The 17,061-nt window shown below is 44.3% G+C and overlaps 1 protein-coding gene across 7 annotated transcripts in view; it reads left to right on the forward strand.

Moving 5' to 3' along the window:
- Positions 1 to 17,061, forward strand: part of Cdk5rap2 (CDK5 regulatory subunit associated protein 2) — a 174,140-nt gene that overhangs the window by 131,286 nt on the left and 25,793 nt on the right. For all 7 annotated transcript variants that reach the window (XM_029476180.1, XM_029476182.1, XM_021159965.2 and 4 more), the window contains 4 exons: positions 347 to 920; positions 2,733 to 2,965; positions 10,024 to 10,072; positions 12,627 to 12,805. In XM_029476180.1, coding sequence (XP_029332040.1) covers positions 347 to 920; positions 2,733 to 2,965; positions 10,024 to 10,072; positions 12,627 to 12,805 — 1,035 coding nt within the window. The remainder of the gene's footprint in view (positions 1 to 346; positions 921 to 2,732; positions 2,966 to 10,023; positions 10,073 to 12,626; positions 12,806 to 17,061) is intronic.

The raw sequence follows: 17,061 nt of genomic DNA on the forward strand, positions 1-17,061 counted from the left end.
TCTATGACTTCCTGGACTTGTCACTCTGAGCCTTTGGTGAGGGAATAATATCGTGGTGGGGACATCTGATAAAGTATATCTGTTCACCCTCATAATGTTTAGGAACCATTTAGGAACCAGGGTTTGGGGGCTAGGGTCTTAAAAGTCCTCTCTAGTGATGATCTTTTTCTACAAGGCTCCACCTCCTAAACACAGCACAACCTTCCAGTGGTGCTATAAACCAAGCCTTTAATACACGGGCGTTGGGGACATTTAAGATCCAGAATTCAACTGTGGGAAACTGTAGAGTTAAGAAGTTGATTGCAGCAAAAGGAGACACTGACAAAGATTAGTATTTGATTTTCAGATTCTGAGATCTGTCCACCTGATGACCTTGCCTTATTACCAGCATGCAAAGAGAATCTTGAAGACCTCCTAGGCCCATCCTCCATAGCCACTTACCTGGATTCCAAGAGTCAGCTCTCTGTTAAAGTCAGCGTGAATGGAACTGACCAGTCTGAGAATATCAATATCCCTGATGACACAGAAGACTTAAAACAGAAAATCAACGACTTGCAAACCGAGCTGGAAGGCTACCGGAACATCATTGTCCAGCTACTGAAGCACTCTCAGTGCAGTGAGGCTATTATCACAGTTTTGTGTGGGACAGAAGGGGCCCAAGATGGCTTGAACAAGCCTAAGGGCCACATTGATGAAGAAGAGATGACATTTTCAAGTTTGCACCAAGTACGATATGTGAAACATATGAAAATCCTTCGTCCACTAACCCCGGAGATGATTGATGGCAGGATGCTAGAGAGCCTCAAGCGGCAGCTTGTGGACCAGGAGCAGGAGCTACAGAAGGAGCAGGACTTGAACTTGGAACTTTTCAGTGAAATCCATAACCTGCAGAACAAGTTCCAAGACCTCTCGCCATCAAGGTACATCCTATTGCTGCTTCAGCCTCCTCGTTAGGCTTGCAGGTTTCCCAGGTTGTTGCTATGTAGGAACCCAGCAGCTCTTGAGCGAATGCTACTCCCTGGGTGGATAGAGTGTACCCTAGGGAAGGCTTCACTTGGGCTTCAGGCAGCCAGGATGAGAGCGAAAGGTGAGAGCGCACAGCATCACTCTATGCATGTACGTTAGGAGCTGGGCAGCTTCTGAGATTGGCAGGGCAGGAGTTGCCCTCCTCAGGCTGAGGACTCAGTGTAGAAACTCCACAGGCATCAGACGGTGGATTGCAGTGTGTTTACTGAGCTGCCTGCTGTGTTTATTTTTGAACTCTGTTATTGGCTTTTGCCTTGTTGTGGAAATAAAATGGATGTCCTAAGCAGGTTGGGAGGAATATAAATGTTTTTCATATCTTTACCCTTTAAGGTCATCTTAGAGAAATAAGCCTGTGTAGAAAGCAAGAAATTCTTGGGTCATGAAGATAATGCTTTATAGTTATAAATATGTACACTGGCTTCGTGAGATATGGCAAAAAAAAAAAAAAAAAACGGGATAGTCTGTAAATTTGACCTTCATCGTTACTAATTTGAGAAAAGCACTGTTCTGGATTGTCAAGAGATAGAGTGATTTTTTTTTTTTTTTTCAAGGCTACCCAAGCAGCAAGACTGAGGGAAACTTATCAGCCCTCAGGCTCGGACGTGTTTGTTTTATTTTCTTTTGAGATGGAGTTTCACCACATAGTTCAAGCTGCTCTTAAACTCATATTCTTCCTGCCTCTGCCTCCTGAGTGCTGGATGGCAAGTGTGTACCACCCCACTGGGAAAGAACTCAACTATTTAGTTCCAGACACACTGAGCAGGAGGCATTCTCAACTCGTTTTAGTTAGCAGAGCAACTGAGACTCCTAGAGACTTCTGTGACTTGCCCGTGGTCAGAGCCCCTGCCAGGGTTCCAGCCCATACTGCCCACTTTTAGTCTTCCCCGGAACTACCCCACCCGTAAGATGGCTCTCATGTGATTTGCTTGTAGCTTATTGGTATTAACAGTGGTCATGGTTAACAGACGTGCCTGTCAGGCCACTCTAGATCCAGCTTGCTGTGGCTGTTTTTCCTCTGAGGAAGCTGCAGGCTTGCTCTTACCAACTCTTGGGCCTGCGTAGAGAAGGGTGGCACCTGGTGGTGAGGGGGTGGTATTGTATGATAAATCTTCACAATCTGTGTGTTTGAAAAGCAATGCTTTAGCTCTAAATACCTTTGAGAAAGCTTTCCTTTTCTTCATGAATCCATTTGTTAGAAGCCTGGGAGAACCAGGTGACCTAAGATAACTTGTTCCCATGACTGATGGGAACTAGTCACTCAGTAAGGTGGTAGCCTAGAGTCCTCCTGACTCTTTCAGTTGAAAGCAGGCAGTCCTATCTTTTTACCCTTGCCGTATACACATTTGTACTTGGTTAGAATTTTCAGTGGGTCCCTGACCTTGGGGCATTTGTTTCTACAATTCAGAATAGTGTCTTTGAAGAGTGTATGGAAACTAATTGTGCTCCTGAGTCCTTGCCAATCTATGCTTTAATTGGGGGCTCTCTAAGGTTACAAATATTGCAGAAGAATCTTTGTTCAAGCATTTGTTGGCTGTTTGAACTCAAAGAAGGGGTGACCTTGTACAGTTTCAATTTTTCTAAAGTATATATGCTTGTACAGCTACGGGCTTTCAGAAATTATGCTCTGTCATTTTTCCAATTAGTGTTGAGGTCACAAAAATTCAATTCGAAAATGACACACACATTTTCCTTCCCTCTTTTATCAGATACGATTCATTGGTTCAGTCCCAAGCGAGGGAGCTCTCCCTTCAGCGGCAGCAAATTAAGGATAGCCATGACATCTGTGTCATTTACCGTCAACACATGAGCACCATGATCAAGGCATTTGAGGAGCTTCTGCAAGCCAGTGATGTGGACAGTTGTGTGGCCGAGGGCTTCCGGGAGCAGCTGACACAGTGTGCTCGACTGCTAGAGCAACTGGAGAAGCTGTTTCTCCATGGTACGTAGGTATCCTTCGGTGTGGGCACCGGCAGATTTGACTCGTTGGCTTTGCTATACAGACTGACCTGGCTGTTCTGCCATTAAGCCCAAACAGCCTTCTACTTCACAGTCCTGCGCTTTGCGTCTCTTGTTCCCCCTTGCTTTTCTCAGCCCTCCTATTGGGTAAGTGCTCCTGGACAATCTCTGTTAGACACCAATAGTCCTGTCACTCACCGACATCACTGTCCCCTCTCCTCCATTTTTCTTGGTTCTCATAGTCAGGAAGCGAGTGAGCGAGTGAGTGAGTGAGTGAGTGAGTGAGTGAGTGAGTCCAGTTTTATGGTGTGTAGAGTGGTCCACGAGAGGAAGTACCTTATCTGTGGTTGTGTTGAGAATGTATGGCCATGCTGGGGTTTTACAACTCATCCCTTAGCATGAGTCTGTTCCCGCTAGATCTGTTTGTATTCTTGATATTGTAGATATTACTTAGTTGGAGCATCACAGTGCTCTTGGAATTGGACAATAACTCAGTGTCATAGTCACTGTTCTGTTGCTTTGAAGAGATACCATGACCAAGGCAGCTCTTATGAAAAAGGAAGCATTTATTTGGAGTTTGTTTACAATTTCAGAGGTTTTGTCGATTGTCATCATGGTGCGGAATATGGCAGAGTACAAACAGTAGCTGAGAGCTACCTTATTTGTAGGGGTTGGGGGTACAACACTGGCCTGGCTTGGGCCTTTGAACCTCAAAGTCCTCTCCCAGTGACACATTTCCTCCAACACATCCACACCTCTTAATCCTTATAGTGCTCTCCAATAGTACTACTTCCTTTTGGCTAAGTATTCAAATATTTGATCCTCTGGGGGCCATTCTGATTCCAACCACCATTCTTGGTTCTGTTAGGCCTTGGCTTTATGAGTGACATGTGGTTCTCATGACCAAGTACTTTTGGTCAGATGTGTTAATGGTAAATTGAGCCTAAACCCTCAGATCTGTGTGCTTTGCAGGTTAGGAACCTGGCCTTAACCAAAGAAGTAAGTTTCCTAGAGACACGGGGCACTTTGTAATGCCAGATTTAACTGTTCTTCTGCCTCTACTCACAGAGAACCGATAGTTCACCTTGGTCCCTGTATGTACAGTTTAATTCCAGGATAAACACAGGGTAGTTCCCCCATCTGGTAGCCATTAGTGGTTTTCCTAAAGACCTGTCATAGACTGGCTTCCTGGCATTTGTTCCCTAAGAGCTTTGAGGATCAGGGTATAGGAGCACTGGCCTATTTGCAGCTTTATAAAGGCTGTTCTCTCTGGACCATGCATTCTAAATAAGCTCACTTTCACTTACTAGTGCAGAAGTAAGTGGGTGTCAGACAGATAAAACTGGATTGACCAAGCCCATAATGCTTTGTTGTGTTTTCTCAGCGGGCCCTGACCCTGGTCTTGGCCAGGGAGGTGAGGGGAAAGTTGCCTCTGGCACCAGCTCCTCTCCCTCTTCAGCTGGCTGTTCAATGTCTTCTCTCTCAGCCTGAATCTAACAAACATCCCACTTATTGTTTCCTCTGGAGGTAAGAACATTCAGAGCTAGCAGATGGCACGTGTAGAACCTCACTTTCTTCGAGGTACAAAGGCCACAGGAACCTCACTGCAGCTTCCTCCCTATGCAGGGAATAAAAAGAGGCACAGAGACTGATATTTCTTGGATTTCATGTAAGGAGTCTGGTTCTTGCATTATGAACTGGATTTACAATAAAGTAATTGGTATGTAAGGTATGGCAAAGGTTGTCAAACATTTAAATATAGACCTTAAAAAGTAATACCAAGCGTGTTTCCTGTGGAATGATAGCTAGGCAGACACTACCCTAATTGTATCATTTGTGTAACCGTGCATGGGCAGTCTCGAGTTTCTGTGCCTGGACCCTTTAGAAACGTGGGTTTTTTATAGCAACAGGACTCTTTGCAACCTTTCCCTTTGCTCAGTGATTGATAACACATATTAAGCTTTAGTGGCTGCAGAACATTTTCTATATAAATGTCCTTTGCCTTATTTGATGATTCCCCAGGGATGGACACTTAGGTTGTGTCCATTTGGGGACCGTTGTAAAGAACACTGACTTGGAATCTCAGTGCATCCTTGCTATTTCTGTCACAGCATTCGGTTGGCAGAATCTAAGACGCAGGGTAGGTAGTAATGTGCTTTCTTGACACGTGCTAAGGGCAGAGCTGGAAACTCAGGGTCCCATGAGGGCTCTGGACTGGGAGGATGCTATGGAGTATGCATTTTTCTAGAGTGCAGGTCTGTAGCTTTTAGATCTTCCACAGAGCCAGACACAGAGTAGATCTGTAGCTGGAGTTGCAGTCAGGTTTCCCAGCATGGCCTCATCATGGTGTCTTCAGAGACAAGCTGCATATGAGGAATGCAGTAATTGAGCAGAGTGCTAGAATTGGTGCAGAGACAATTCCAAGATAGCCCTTCAGTGAACTCAGTATGGCTGTCAAGGTTTAGCCACTTAAATAGAAGCCAGTCACTAATGATCCTTTGCCTTGACGCTTTTCCTCATTCCTTCTCAACACTTTCCCTGGTGTGATGGAAAACCAGTGCAGAGATGTGGAAGGTGGCGTTCACTGTATGTTTGCTGTATTCTCAGCACAGGAGGAACTATACACTATCCTTATTTCTGTGAGGAGCATAGAGGTCAGCTCACTTGGACAAGGTCACACAGGAGATGGCAGAGTCCAAATTGGAGGTTTTCTTTCACAGCCTGTTCTAACCACTTCGATATATGTGTCCCTGTCTCATTCTAGTCAGGCTGGATGTGGGGACCAAAGGTTCCTGTTACGTTTCCCGTTCTGTGACTGCTCAGACCAGTGCCTTTCTACATAGGCTGTACTCACTCTTTATAGAAATTGTATTGATCCTCTCAAAGCTCTCTTTGCTCACCCCATAGAAGAGAGAGCATGTTCCTGTTCTTCACTCTGGGTTATCTGCAACTCACACATGTCAGTCGGACTTTGTGGTATAGGCTATCAGAGGGAAGCTGGAGTGGCCTTGGGAGTCAGATATTGGAGTTAATACCCTGGTTTATGGGTCTTATTGACTTCAAAGGTCAGATGTCTTCTATGGAAGTAGTAGCACCTACCTTAGCAGAGTTGTTTGTAAGGATTAAGTGAGTTTATTTTAAGTGTCTCGTGTTGCCCTTGGAAACATTCAGCATTTGGGAAGTGACAGCAAGGATTGCAAGAGGTACCTGGTCTGACTATAACTTGATGTTGCCATGGTTGGTTGATATCCATGAGAGGTCTGCCCTTTTCTGAAGAGAAATTGAGGAAGAGAGGATTGGGAGGTAGGGTAGAGGGGAGGTCAATGAAGGGAAGGACTGGGAGAAGAGGGAAAACTTCAGACAGGGAGGAAGGGAAGGGAGGAGGGAGGGAGGGAGGGAGGGAGGAAGGAAGGAAGGAAGGAAGGAAGGAAGGAAGGAAGGAAGGAAGGAAGGAAGGAAGGAAGGAAGGAAGGAAGGAAAGAAGGAAAGAAAATAAGTAAGTTTTGGTTATAACAGTGTCCCAGGCTGTTAAACAAAAGGTTCTGAATCCTGTCACCACAGAATCACTTCCTCTGTATAGAATAGGTTTTGCTTCAAAGATGAAGCCCAGATGCCTGGCATGGTAGTACAGGTTTATCATCCCAAGCAGGGCTGAGGAAAGAAGATTGTGGGTTTATGGCTGGCTTGGGATATGTAGAAGATTTTGCCTTAAAAGCAAACAAATGAACCTTGGGGCAGAGGGGAGAGGCACAAAGCTCCCTCCATCCCCCACTTCTAATTTCCCCTCTGGCTGATGCTGGACTGTGTTTGCCTTCACTGCTACCACACTGTACCTCATCACCACACCCTGTAACTGTCTCCTTAGAGGTGAGCTCACCGAGGACAGATCGGACAGCTCTGCATCCATCCTTATATCATCGGTGTGTTCCAGGCTCCTGAGAGGAGCCATGGTGGATAGGAGAGAAGAAGAATGGGCTTGAGTTGGAGATACCAGGAACTTGGGTTTGAGTATGGGGATCATGTCGAGTCATGGTGAGAAATTGTGTGCCAAAAGAGGCTTCTGAAGAGCAACAAGTAACAGTCTGGTTCAGCCATTCACAAGTCACTTTCTCACTGTGGTCTTCTTGTTTGTCACCCAAGAAAGGGAAAGCTGGCTTTTTTTTTTTTTTTTTTTTTTTATTTGATGTCTGTTTTAAAACATGATACTCCCTCACTGCATGAGCTCACAGTTCTTAGGTTTGCCAGAGAGCTGGAAACAGTGCTTTCGTGCTGTGCATCCCAAGCTCCTGCCATAGCTGACAGATGGTCTCCTGCCACCTATGTGGAGGCAGTTTCCACCAAGAAACTCAGTTTATCAGTGGTTACCATCCCCTCATGAATCCCCAAATGACAGCCATTTGTCACTTCACTTTAAAAGGACCCTATTGTGATAGAGGAAGGATGTAATACAAGCTACTCAAAAGATCTTTTATTTAACAGTGAGAGAGCTCACTCTGTTGGTGGCACTAGGACACTTCCTTCTGTGGGCATGAGGCCAGATCTTTGATGGTTTTAAGATGTACTCATGATTGGGAGGCTCAGGATGCTTCCAGTTATCCCAGACCAAAGATATCTGCTATGTGCCTGAAGGAAATGACTCTCAGTGTACAGTGATCCCCATGGAGCAGGCTACCATCTTGTGTTTGCTTGGCGGTACTTATGTAGCTTCTAGCTGTTGGCAAGGCTTGGCTGGTGGCCTGTCTTGAGGTCTGAGGTTGGAGGCTTCTCATCAGCTGAAGGCTGCTGAGCAGCCCCAGTGCCACCTAGGCTGTTCCTTCAGAAGATAGGTGCCTCACCCATCAGGTACCATCCTTCACTCTGGGGCTTTGAGATCTAGCTTAATCACTATGACTTCCTCCTTTTGACGAGGTGTGCAGAAGTCACACATAGGCACACACTAGAGACTTGAGAGCATCTACCAGGCTGGTCGACTGCCAACCTCTGGAAGCCACAGAGTCTCCCTAGTATGGGAAAGATATGACCAAGAAAATCCAGGCATAGAGCATTGACTGTACCTGCCATGACCCTGCTGGCTTCTGAGCTGTAGCCTGCAGTAAGGTGAGACTGGAGCACAGAGCCTTGGACTTGCCCTTCCTGCTGTAAAGTGGAAGTAAGTGCTGGTACTGTAGGATTATAGTGAACCCAAGGCGGAGAGTCCATGCTAAAGTCATTGTACTCAGGGGCTGCTGCCTCCACACTGGGTCCATGCGTCTTTTTTTCTGTGGGTAACAGTGCTGTACAGTAGCAGGTATGTGGTGACCTGCCAGGGTAGAGATGGAGCCTGCCTGCCACGCAGGCCCCCCTTTGAGAACTGTAAGCTGAATCCCGATGAGAAACAAACCCACTCGCTCTGGTGTTCTCTGGTGTTCTTTTTCCTCACAGGTGATGTTTTGGGACTTTTCCTTTGGGAGTTTAGAGCACCGTGGGTACAGTCTAATTATAGTCTCCTTTTTCAAGGCAACGATAGAAGGGCTTTTTTTTTCTTCTTTAGCCATGCATCAGTTTCTTCAAAGAGCTCATCCTGGTCTGCAATTTCCAGAGTTTTGAAGTATTTTTAAAATAAAGTTGTTAGTTGCTTTGAAATCTGGGTCTGTGCATCCTTTCAAACGATGACACGCAAGAACAGAGCACAGCGTCTTTCTCCCAACAGCATCCTGTGCTTTATTTTTGTTTTCTTTTGTTGTTTCTGTTAGTCATTTCCCCTGCTGTCGACAGTGGCCTTTTCAACTGTACTCAACTGCACTTTTCAATACTGCTTTCTCCACTAATCCCAGTTCTGAGAGTCTTTCCTAGGGAAATAATTTAAATGCAGATAAAACCATGTGCACAGATATATTTATGTCATTTATTTACTAAAATGAAAATTTGGAGATGACCTAAATACCCACTAGGGAACTGCAAGATACAGTCCACGTGTTCCTGCCATAGAATGTTAGCATGATCTTCACAATGGAGGACTCTAAAGCAAACTTAGTAGGAGAAATGCATATACTAAAATGGGTTGTGCAAAAATGAAGTCAGCATCATCTCTGCCCACATGCCTGGAAGAGAGAACAGAAGGCAGTTCAAGAGCGTGCCAGCTTGGGGGAGGGGCAGGAAGAAGGAGGCTTTATAATTCTATTGCTCACTCCCCATGGTGAGCCTATATTTTTCTAGTGCCACAGGATATTTGTGTTATGTTCTGTGGCACGAGGGATGGAACCCAGAACTTCACCTGTGCTGTACTGTACCACTGACCTGTGCACCCTACCACTAGAGGTGCTCTCTAGCCCTCCTTTTATATTGTATCTGTGTATGTACCTGCTCATGTGTGTATACATGTGTTTGTGCAGGTGCGTGTGTGTGTGTGTGTATGTGTGAAGTGTAAGGTAGGGGCTGCTGGAGTAGAGGGCAGAGGTTGATGTTACATGTCTTCCCTATCTTCCGTGTCATTCAACTTGGAGATCACTGGTTTTTCTAGACTGCCTGTCCAAGAAGAATGCCTGGGGATCTTCTGTCTCCTTCTCTCCAGGCCTGGAATTCTAGACATAAGCTGCTGCTTAAATATATATATATTTATTTATTAGTAGGTGCTAGGGATCAAACTCTGGTCCTAATACTTGTATGGCACTTTACTGATTAAGCTGTCTCCTTAGATCTAGTAGCATATCTTGTGCTTTATTATTAATTATTATTATTATGAAACAGTCTTACTAAGTTGCTTAAACCAGCTTGAATTTAGGACCCCTGACTTGGTCTCCTAAACAGCTAGGATGACAGGCCTTTGCAGCTAGGCCCTGCTGTTACCCGTGTTTAGAGGTTGGAAGGAGCAGCATTCAGAGAGACCGTTGTGGCTGCTTCCTAAGTTGAGTCCAGTTATGTGGACCCAGTTCCTGAGGAGCTAGGATGAGTAAACTCAGCTGAAACTGACAGGTCCATGGCTCTGCAAATACCTGGACAAGGAAGTACCAGCAAACCGTTTTGAAAACTGTTTTCATCCTCTGATGTTCTCTCTGCTTCCAGGAAAATCAGCCAGAGTGGAACCACATCCCCAGAATGAACTGCTCAAGGGGTGAGTGTGTAGCAGCTGCTAAGAAAACCTCAGGACTGTCCAGCTTCGGATTTCCTGCAAGTTCTTTTAACTTAAAGCTCCCTTTCTTTCTGTAACTTTGCTGCTTCTTGTAAACAAGGCATCAATACCCACAGAACCAACAGTGGCCACACACCAAACAAACAGAATGCACCATTGTAGATCCTGCAGCTTCACCTCAGGCTCAGGTGACTTGTGTGTGGTAGTTGTGTCAGTGACTGCAAGCAGATCTTCCTGTAGGTGCCTGATGGTTCCACTGTCCTAAGCCTGGCACTTACACATGTCAGCTGATTTGTTTTATTTCCCTTTCCTTCAACCTCCTACCTTCTTCCTGCCCCATGGCTCCTTATTCTCCTGACTACAGCTCTGCATAGCTCGGTACTCTGCCAGCGAGCAGTAGGAAAGCCATTCCTTTGAGGCAGCTGGAGCAGAAATGACCACACATCTCGCCAACACCATGTTTCTCTCTGTTTCAGGATCATCTGTTCTTGCCCTATTACTTGACATAGTTACATGAGGCACTTAACTGTGGTTTGCACTACTTTCCCATTTGGCTCACCCCTCTTCAAAGAGAACAACAGCTATGTCTAGCACCAACTGGAAATTACCCTTGTTGCTTCTAATGCCACAAGACAAGCATTTCCATTTGCTATTCAGGATGAGGAGCCTGTGGGTCAGAGCTACACACCAGCAATTGAGTGGCAGAGCTAGGACTAGACCTCAAGTCTTTCTTGCTCTGGCACCTGTTTTCCTGTGCTGCCTTTTAAGGATAAGGATGAAACATGGATTGTATACTTTCTTTTGGCCACCTGGCTGTGCTGAGGACTTGTCTACTTCTGTCCAAACATTTTGCTGCTCCAAATGCTGTGGAACACCTTCTTTCATATGTGTGTCCATGGGGAGTCCTTGGAGTGAAATGAAGAAATGGATAATCTGGGATGCAGAAGCATAGATTTCATTGGCATCACAGAGGCCACCAGCATCATTACAGAGAGCAGGAAGGGGGGGTGTCCCTCTCAAGACTTCTATAGTCATAAAAGAAACACTCTTCCCTCTGCAGTATCACCAAAGATCCCTCCTAGTTCCATCTATACATCCATTTTTATTTCATATCCTGCTGGCAGCTGTGGAGATGGAAAGGCATGCTTCATTGAGTGACACTGGTCCCACCTAATCATGGGGTCTGAGAAATCAAACCAGCGGAGCTGGGACCTCCCTAGATTATGTCTATGGCAGATGCAAAGGAGACATGGCTGGAGGGACAAGCTGGGACCACCAAGTGATCCGCAGAGTCTGTGTTAGGAATTCTCAGCCCAACACTCTTCTACAGGACTATTGGAGGCTTCTGAAATTAGGGAAGTAATGGTCAAACTTTAGCAGACAGGAGGCAAGGAACCTTTCTGTCCTCTTCAACCAGGTGTGTCTCCTTTCCATCTCTGGCAGCTTTTCTCCTCCTTCTGCTCCACCATTTTCAGCTGTAGACTCAGCACTCGGGTCATTCCTGAGCTAATGAAGTGGGTACCCTTTGTCCTGCTGTCCATTCGCAAGTCAGCAGCAAGCCCTGCATCCATCACTCTTGTCTGGGCGCAGCTGCACTGGTGTGTTTACCTCTTAATGGACGCAGTGCAGCTTCATAGTCCTGTGCTCTTGTCTAAGTGCATGAATAATGATAAGTAGTAGGGAAAGGAGGCAGTGCAAAGAACTTAAACTAAGGAGCTTATCTCCAGTGAAGATTCACATGGGCTTTTCACAGTGGTCAGGTGGGTTTTCCTAGGAGCTTACCCAGTCCTTGCAAATACAGCTTACTAACCAAATGATTGCCAGAATGATGATATGGGAGTCTGCAGGAGGATCCTAAAAAGTTTCAGATTTTTAAGTCTAAGGTCATCCCATGGATTTGGATGGACTCTCACATCCTCCTGAGTCTGTGGATCCAGGTAGGCATAGGTCAGATCTGAGTGGTGCCACTTAGGAGCTGAGATGATCCCTGGATCATGATGAGCCTTGGCTGCCTCAGTTGTCAAAGGGCTCTAGTGGCTTCTTCCTCAGAGGGTGTCTGTGAGGACAAAGACCCAGAGCAGAGAGTGTAGCACTGGGACAGAGCAGCACTTTGTAACAGGTGCCACCAACGTGCCCCTTGCCTCAAGTCCATTCTGTTTGCAGAATGGCACTGCTTACTGGAAACAAAAGGGTTGGCTGAAGTTGAGTGGATGGCCAGTCACAAAATAGAAAATAACCCTAAGTATTCAAATATGTGGCTGAGCATGTGATCAGGATGTGAGAAATGACATTTCATTTTTAAATTTTAAAAATTAATTTTTTTTAATATTTTGAGAATTTCATATGAATAATCTATTTATATCATAGCTTCTTCCCTTTAATTCCTCCCGTGTTCCCTCCCTTCTCACATTCATGGCCTCTTACTCTTTACTTATAGTTGTTACCTATGTAGTTGTACATAAATTTATAAATACAGTCTACACTAGATGACCTCAGTAGGTTGTAGTTGGAAATGACTTGTCTTTCAATCTTGAAGGTTAAGGACTGTGGAAGGCAACTTACCCTACCACCATCTCCTGCCTGAATCTCCTGAGCCTTCTGCCTCCCATGCTCTGTCAGATGATGAAATGTCTGAGAAGTCCTTCCTCTCTAGAGACCCGAAGCCAGACAGCGATACTGAGAAGTACCCAGCAATGGCGAGCCATTTTCCTCAAGGTACGCAGAACCTCACTGAGCACCTGAGGCACAATCAGGCCGGCTTGTCTCGGTGAGAAGATTGGGCTGATGTCTGACCATTTTTTGCCAATGAAGGGAGAGCCTTTGAGGGCCAGAGCTGCTCATGGAGGGTGGTTTATCACTAGAAGGGTCCATGGTGTGAAAAGTGTGGGTGGCAGCGAGGAAGTCTTGATTGCTCTTTAAATGATAGCATGGATGGTTTCCCATTCTGCTCATCTCACAGGCTGGGCTGAAAGCCCTGGGCTTGATCCCTGTAGTTGGCTGCCTTCTTTGGTTTCTACACATCCTGAAACATGTCCCTTAAGGTGTGACTATTGGCTATAGCATCAGGTGCTTCGTTTGGGTCTACTAAGGCTGCTGCAGATGAATCCTGGGGACTGCAGACAGCACAAATCATTCCTCACAATTCTGGTGTGTGAAAAGCAGAGATTAGTGTGCCTTTTAGGCAGTGTAGTTGAGTTCTAGGGAGAATCCTCTTCCCACTTGAATAGAGGAAGAAAGGTCAGGGGAACTCCTGCAGTTTATGCCATAAGGACATTCATCCTATTTATAGGTATTGCATCCTTATGATCTAATTCCCTGCAGTGCCTCCACCCCCTGATACCGTCACATCTGTGGTGAGGTGTTCAGTGTAGGGCTTTCAGAGACACACATGTTCTGCCTTGCTCTGCTTTTAGATGTGGACTAAACTGTCCAAGTCAGCTTCCCAGGGACCGTCTCCTAGTCTCCTGTCACCTTATCATCTCAATGGCCTCTGTTTGGGTAGGAAGTTGGATTTAGTGCTTGTCATTCCATATATTTCAAACATTCAAAGGACCATAGAGGCAGAGCAGATGGACTAAGCAAGTTTTTCCACCCAAGGGTTAAATAGTGAATATCTGTAGCTGTGCAAGGTGTGACCTTTTGCATTTGCACAGCTCTGCTGTGAAGCACAAAGTAGCTATAAATGATGAGCGTGACCCTCATGAGCTGCAGTTACAAGAAGGTAATGCGTTTGGGCCAAAGCCTATGGTTTTAGGTCTTTAATATGTGCAGATACTGGACATCTCTTGATGGTCTCTGATCTCCTGCTTACGCCAGATTTTTCTAAGGCTCCACAGTGTATTCTGTAGCACACCCTGGGCACTAGCACTTTTTGCTGTAAAATAAAATAAAATAAAATCTTGTTAACCCTAAACTACATAAACCATTGCTTTCAGAAATATTTGAAGCTTTTGGTTTACGCAGCTGGATTTCTTTTGTATGGAGATGTTCCACGGAGACTAGCTTCAAGATGTTGGCTCATGATGTCCTCTGAGAGTCCTCTGGACACTCATGCCCCACATCTTAGACATACCTAGAATATGACATGCACATTCTTGATAGAACTAAGGGATGAGCCAGCTCTTCCAGTAGCCAGTTACGTGGACCTCATTTCCTGGAAATTCTGGGGGTATCCCTCAGATTTTTGTGAATTTGTAAGTACTTGATTTCTCTGTTACTTCAGGTTGTGGGTTCTTCCTTCATCTACTTTAGGTTGGATCATAAATCATTTCCCTCCTTTTACACTAGTCCACTGTGACCCTCAGTCCCTTTCCAAGATACTGAGACTGCTGTATGAGGCCTGGTCACATGGGTACACTGTGCCCCCAATATGCTTGAGTGCTGGAATATGGTACTCATTATGACAAAGGCAGAGGGAATGTGATCCCTGGTTTTCTGTCCTGGGGCAGAGCTCTCTTCTGCCTCTCACTGTATTTTGTTTTTAATATGGTAATAGATATAAGATAAAATAATACATAAAAATTTAATTTTCAAAGTTTCCTAGGGGTTCAGGCATGTCTTCTTGCTTTGTTCGGTATGTGATGTGCTGGGCAGCCTTTGCCATTCATGCATATTTTCAGCTTTGTTCTTGAGTAGGAACCCAGCTCTCTCTCTAGAGCTGTCCAAATATATTCATTATTTCCTTTTTTGGTTTGTTTCTCTTCTTCCTTTCTGTCTTTGCGTCTTTTTTTCCTTTTGTTGTGTTTGTAATCGGTATAGAGAGATAATTTAGCATCTCTCTTCTTTGCTCACTTCACATTCTCTCATAGACTTTCTGACGTTAGATAATGTCACTTCTACAGCAGTCCTTTTGAATGACTGAACTGTAGTTTTCCTTCTGTTCCTAGTGTTCAGCATTTAAGTCCTTTCTAGAAATTCACAATTATAAACACTGGGGTGTGTGTGTGTGTGTGTGTGTGTGTGTGTGTGTGTGGGCGGGGGGTTGAAAACAAAGCCTTCCTCTTATTTGATGGCATTTTCTTAATATAGATTCTCCAAATTGGAACTACCTGGCAGAAGACACACAGTTTTTTCTAGTCTTTCATTTTAGTGTCTGGTAGCTTTTTATAAGCTTTATGGTTTTTTATGAGTTAACACTTGTGGAAGAGTTGACTATTAAGACAGCTCCATTTCTCCCATTTTGGAAAGGCTGGTATAGTGTTTCTTTCTTCTCAGGATGGCTGCATAATTAATACATAGTATCTAATTCCCCTGGGAGTGTGTCCTTCAGCTCATGTGATAATTCTCACTCCCAGCCAAAGCCTCTGTGAAAGATGGCTTGTTTGGAGCAACATCACCCCACTGCCTGCACTGTGTGACTCAAGTAAACCAGCAAGGGAGGTTGCAGTTCAAACCAGTGAGCTCCTGGTTGACTCTGGGCTGAAGGGCTGGCTTCTGGAAGAAGGTTGGCAGGGGCCTCAAGGCTGGGCTGGGAGGGCCGGTTCTGGGTACATCACGAGTGCGCACAGACAGTCTTCCCCTCCGTGCTGCTGCAGTGAGAGGCAGACATTCCACCAAATGACTTGCCACACTTCTGGCATTAATAGGAGATAGCTGAAGGACTGGGAATTAAGTCATCTCATAAACATTCAAATTCATGGCAAAATTACTATTTAATTAGGAAAAGATCTGTAACATTGTGCTACTTTTAAATGAAAGCCATTTTGGAGGAATTAAAACTGGGTCATAACATTAGTATAATGTTTTAAAACAAACATTACTAAGACATACTGAGTGTACCCTAATTGATGAATTAAAGACATTAGTTTTGCCTTTGGATACTTAATGTGATTATGTTTTAAACACTGACTCTGGAAATCCACCTCTAGAGTGAAACTGTGTTGCCTTCTTTCTCTGCTGAAGTGAGATGAACAGAGGGTAAAAAATTGATGCGTGCTCATCTTGGAAGTTTGAAAAAATTAAGTTTATATATATTATATGATATGTTAAAATGTCTAACAGGGGTTTTGAGAAATCTGAAATCTATGACCCGGATGTAACTGCAATTAATAGCTCATTGTATTTGCTTTTTTGGTATGTTTGCTTTCACTATCCTTATGTTCTTACATAGAGAGCTGCGATTATGTTGTAACCAATTTCATAGCTTTTGAAATTTAACATGATAATACATTTTCTATGGTATTTATAGTTTTCATAACATAATTTAATAGCTGTGTAACTACTCATCATAGTGAATGGACCTCAGTTCAACGAACAATTTGAGATGTCTCAGTTTCCTGTCACAGGTAAAGCTCTGATGCGTATTTTCATGCATTCTGGCAAATACCTGTGAGCATTTCACATGAGCTCCTTAAATAGAGTCCTGAAAGAGGAGCAATTTGGCAAAAGACATTGGAGAACTTTCCTAAACCTAATGATATAAATAGCCCCAGAAGGTGATCTGCATTTATATGCACACAGCAGGTGATATCAAAAACACACTTTGCATTACCTTTCTCACTAGCATTTTGTAAGTCTTGAAATTAATGAGTGATAGATAAATGGATAACATATTCCTTGCCAAAAAAAAAAAAAAACTAGTCTTGAAAAATAACTGTATTCATTATGAAGGTAGTTTAATCAACTCTCAGGCAGTTCAGGCTGACTTGAAAGTGATCTGTTAGTTTTACCATAAGGAAGATTTTAAATTAATATTTGATATTGAAAAGAATAAAAGACTACATTACAGTTAGCATTAAAATTGTATGGAGTATAATTTTTGCGTGTGATGTGAAGTTGCTTCCTCGTGGAGGGCTGCAGAGAGCCATTACAGAGATGTGGCTTTGGGCTGTGGGAAATAGCTTGGCCTCCCCCAAGCTTGGGAAAGAATTGCCAGCTGCTGACTGTCTCGATATTTCCAATACTGTTGAAATTTCAAGATCTCTGCATAATCTATAAATTATTCAATTTGTTGGGGGCTTCATACTTTAAAT

This window comes from Mus caroli, unplaced genomic scaffold (genome assembly GCF_978045245.1).
Source record: "Mus caroli unplaced genomic scaffold, Mus_caroli_1 scaffold_6, whole genome shotgun sequence".
In the NCBI taxonomy this organism is placed as follows: Eukaryota; Metazoa; Chordata; class Mammalia; order Rodentia; family Muridae; genus Mus; species Mus caroli.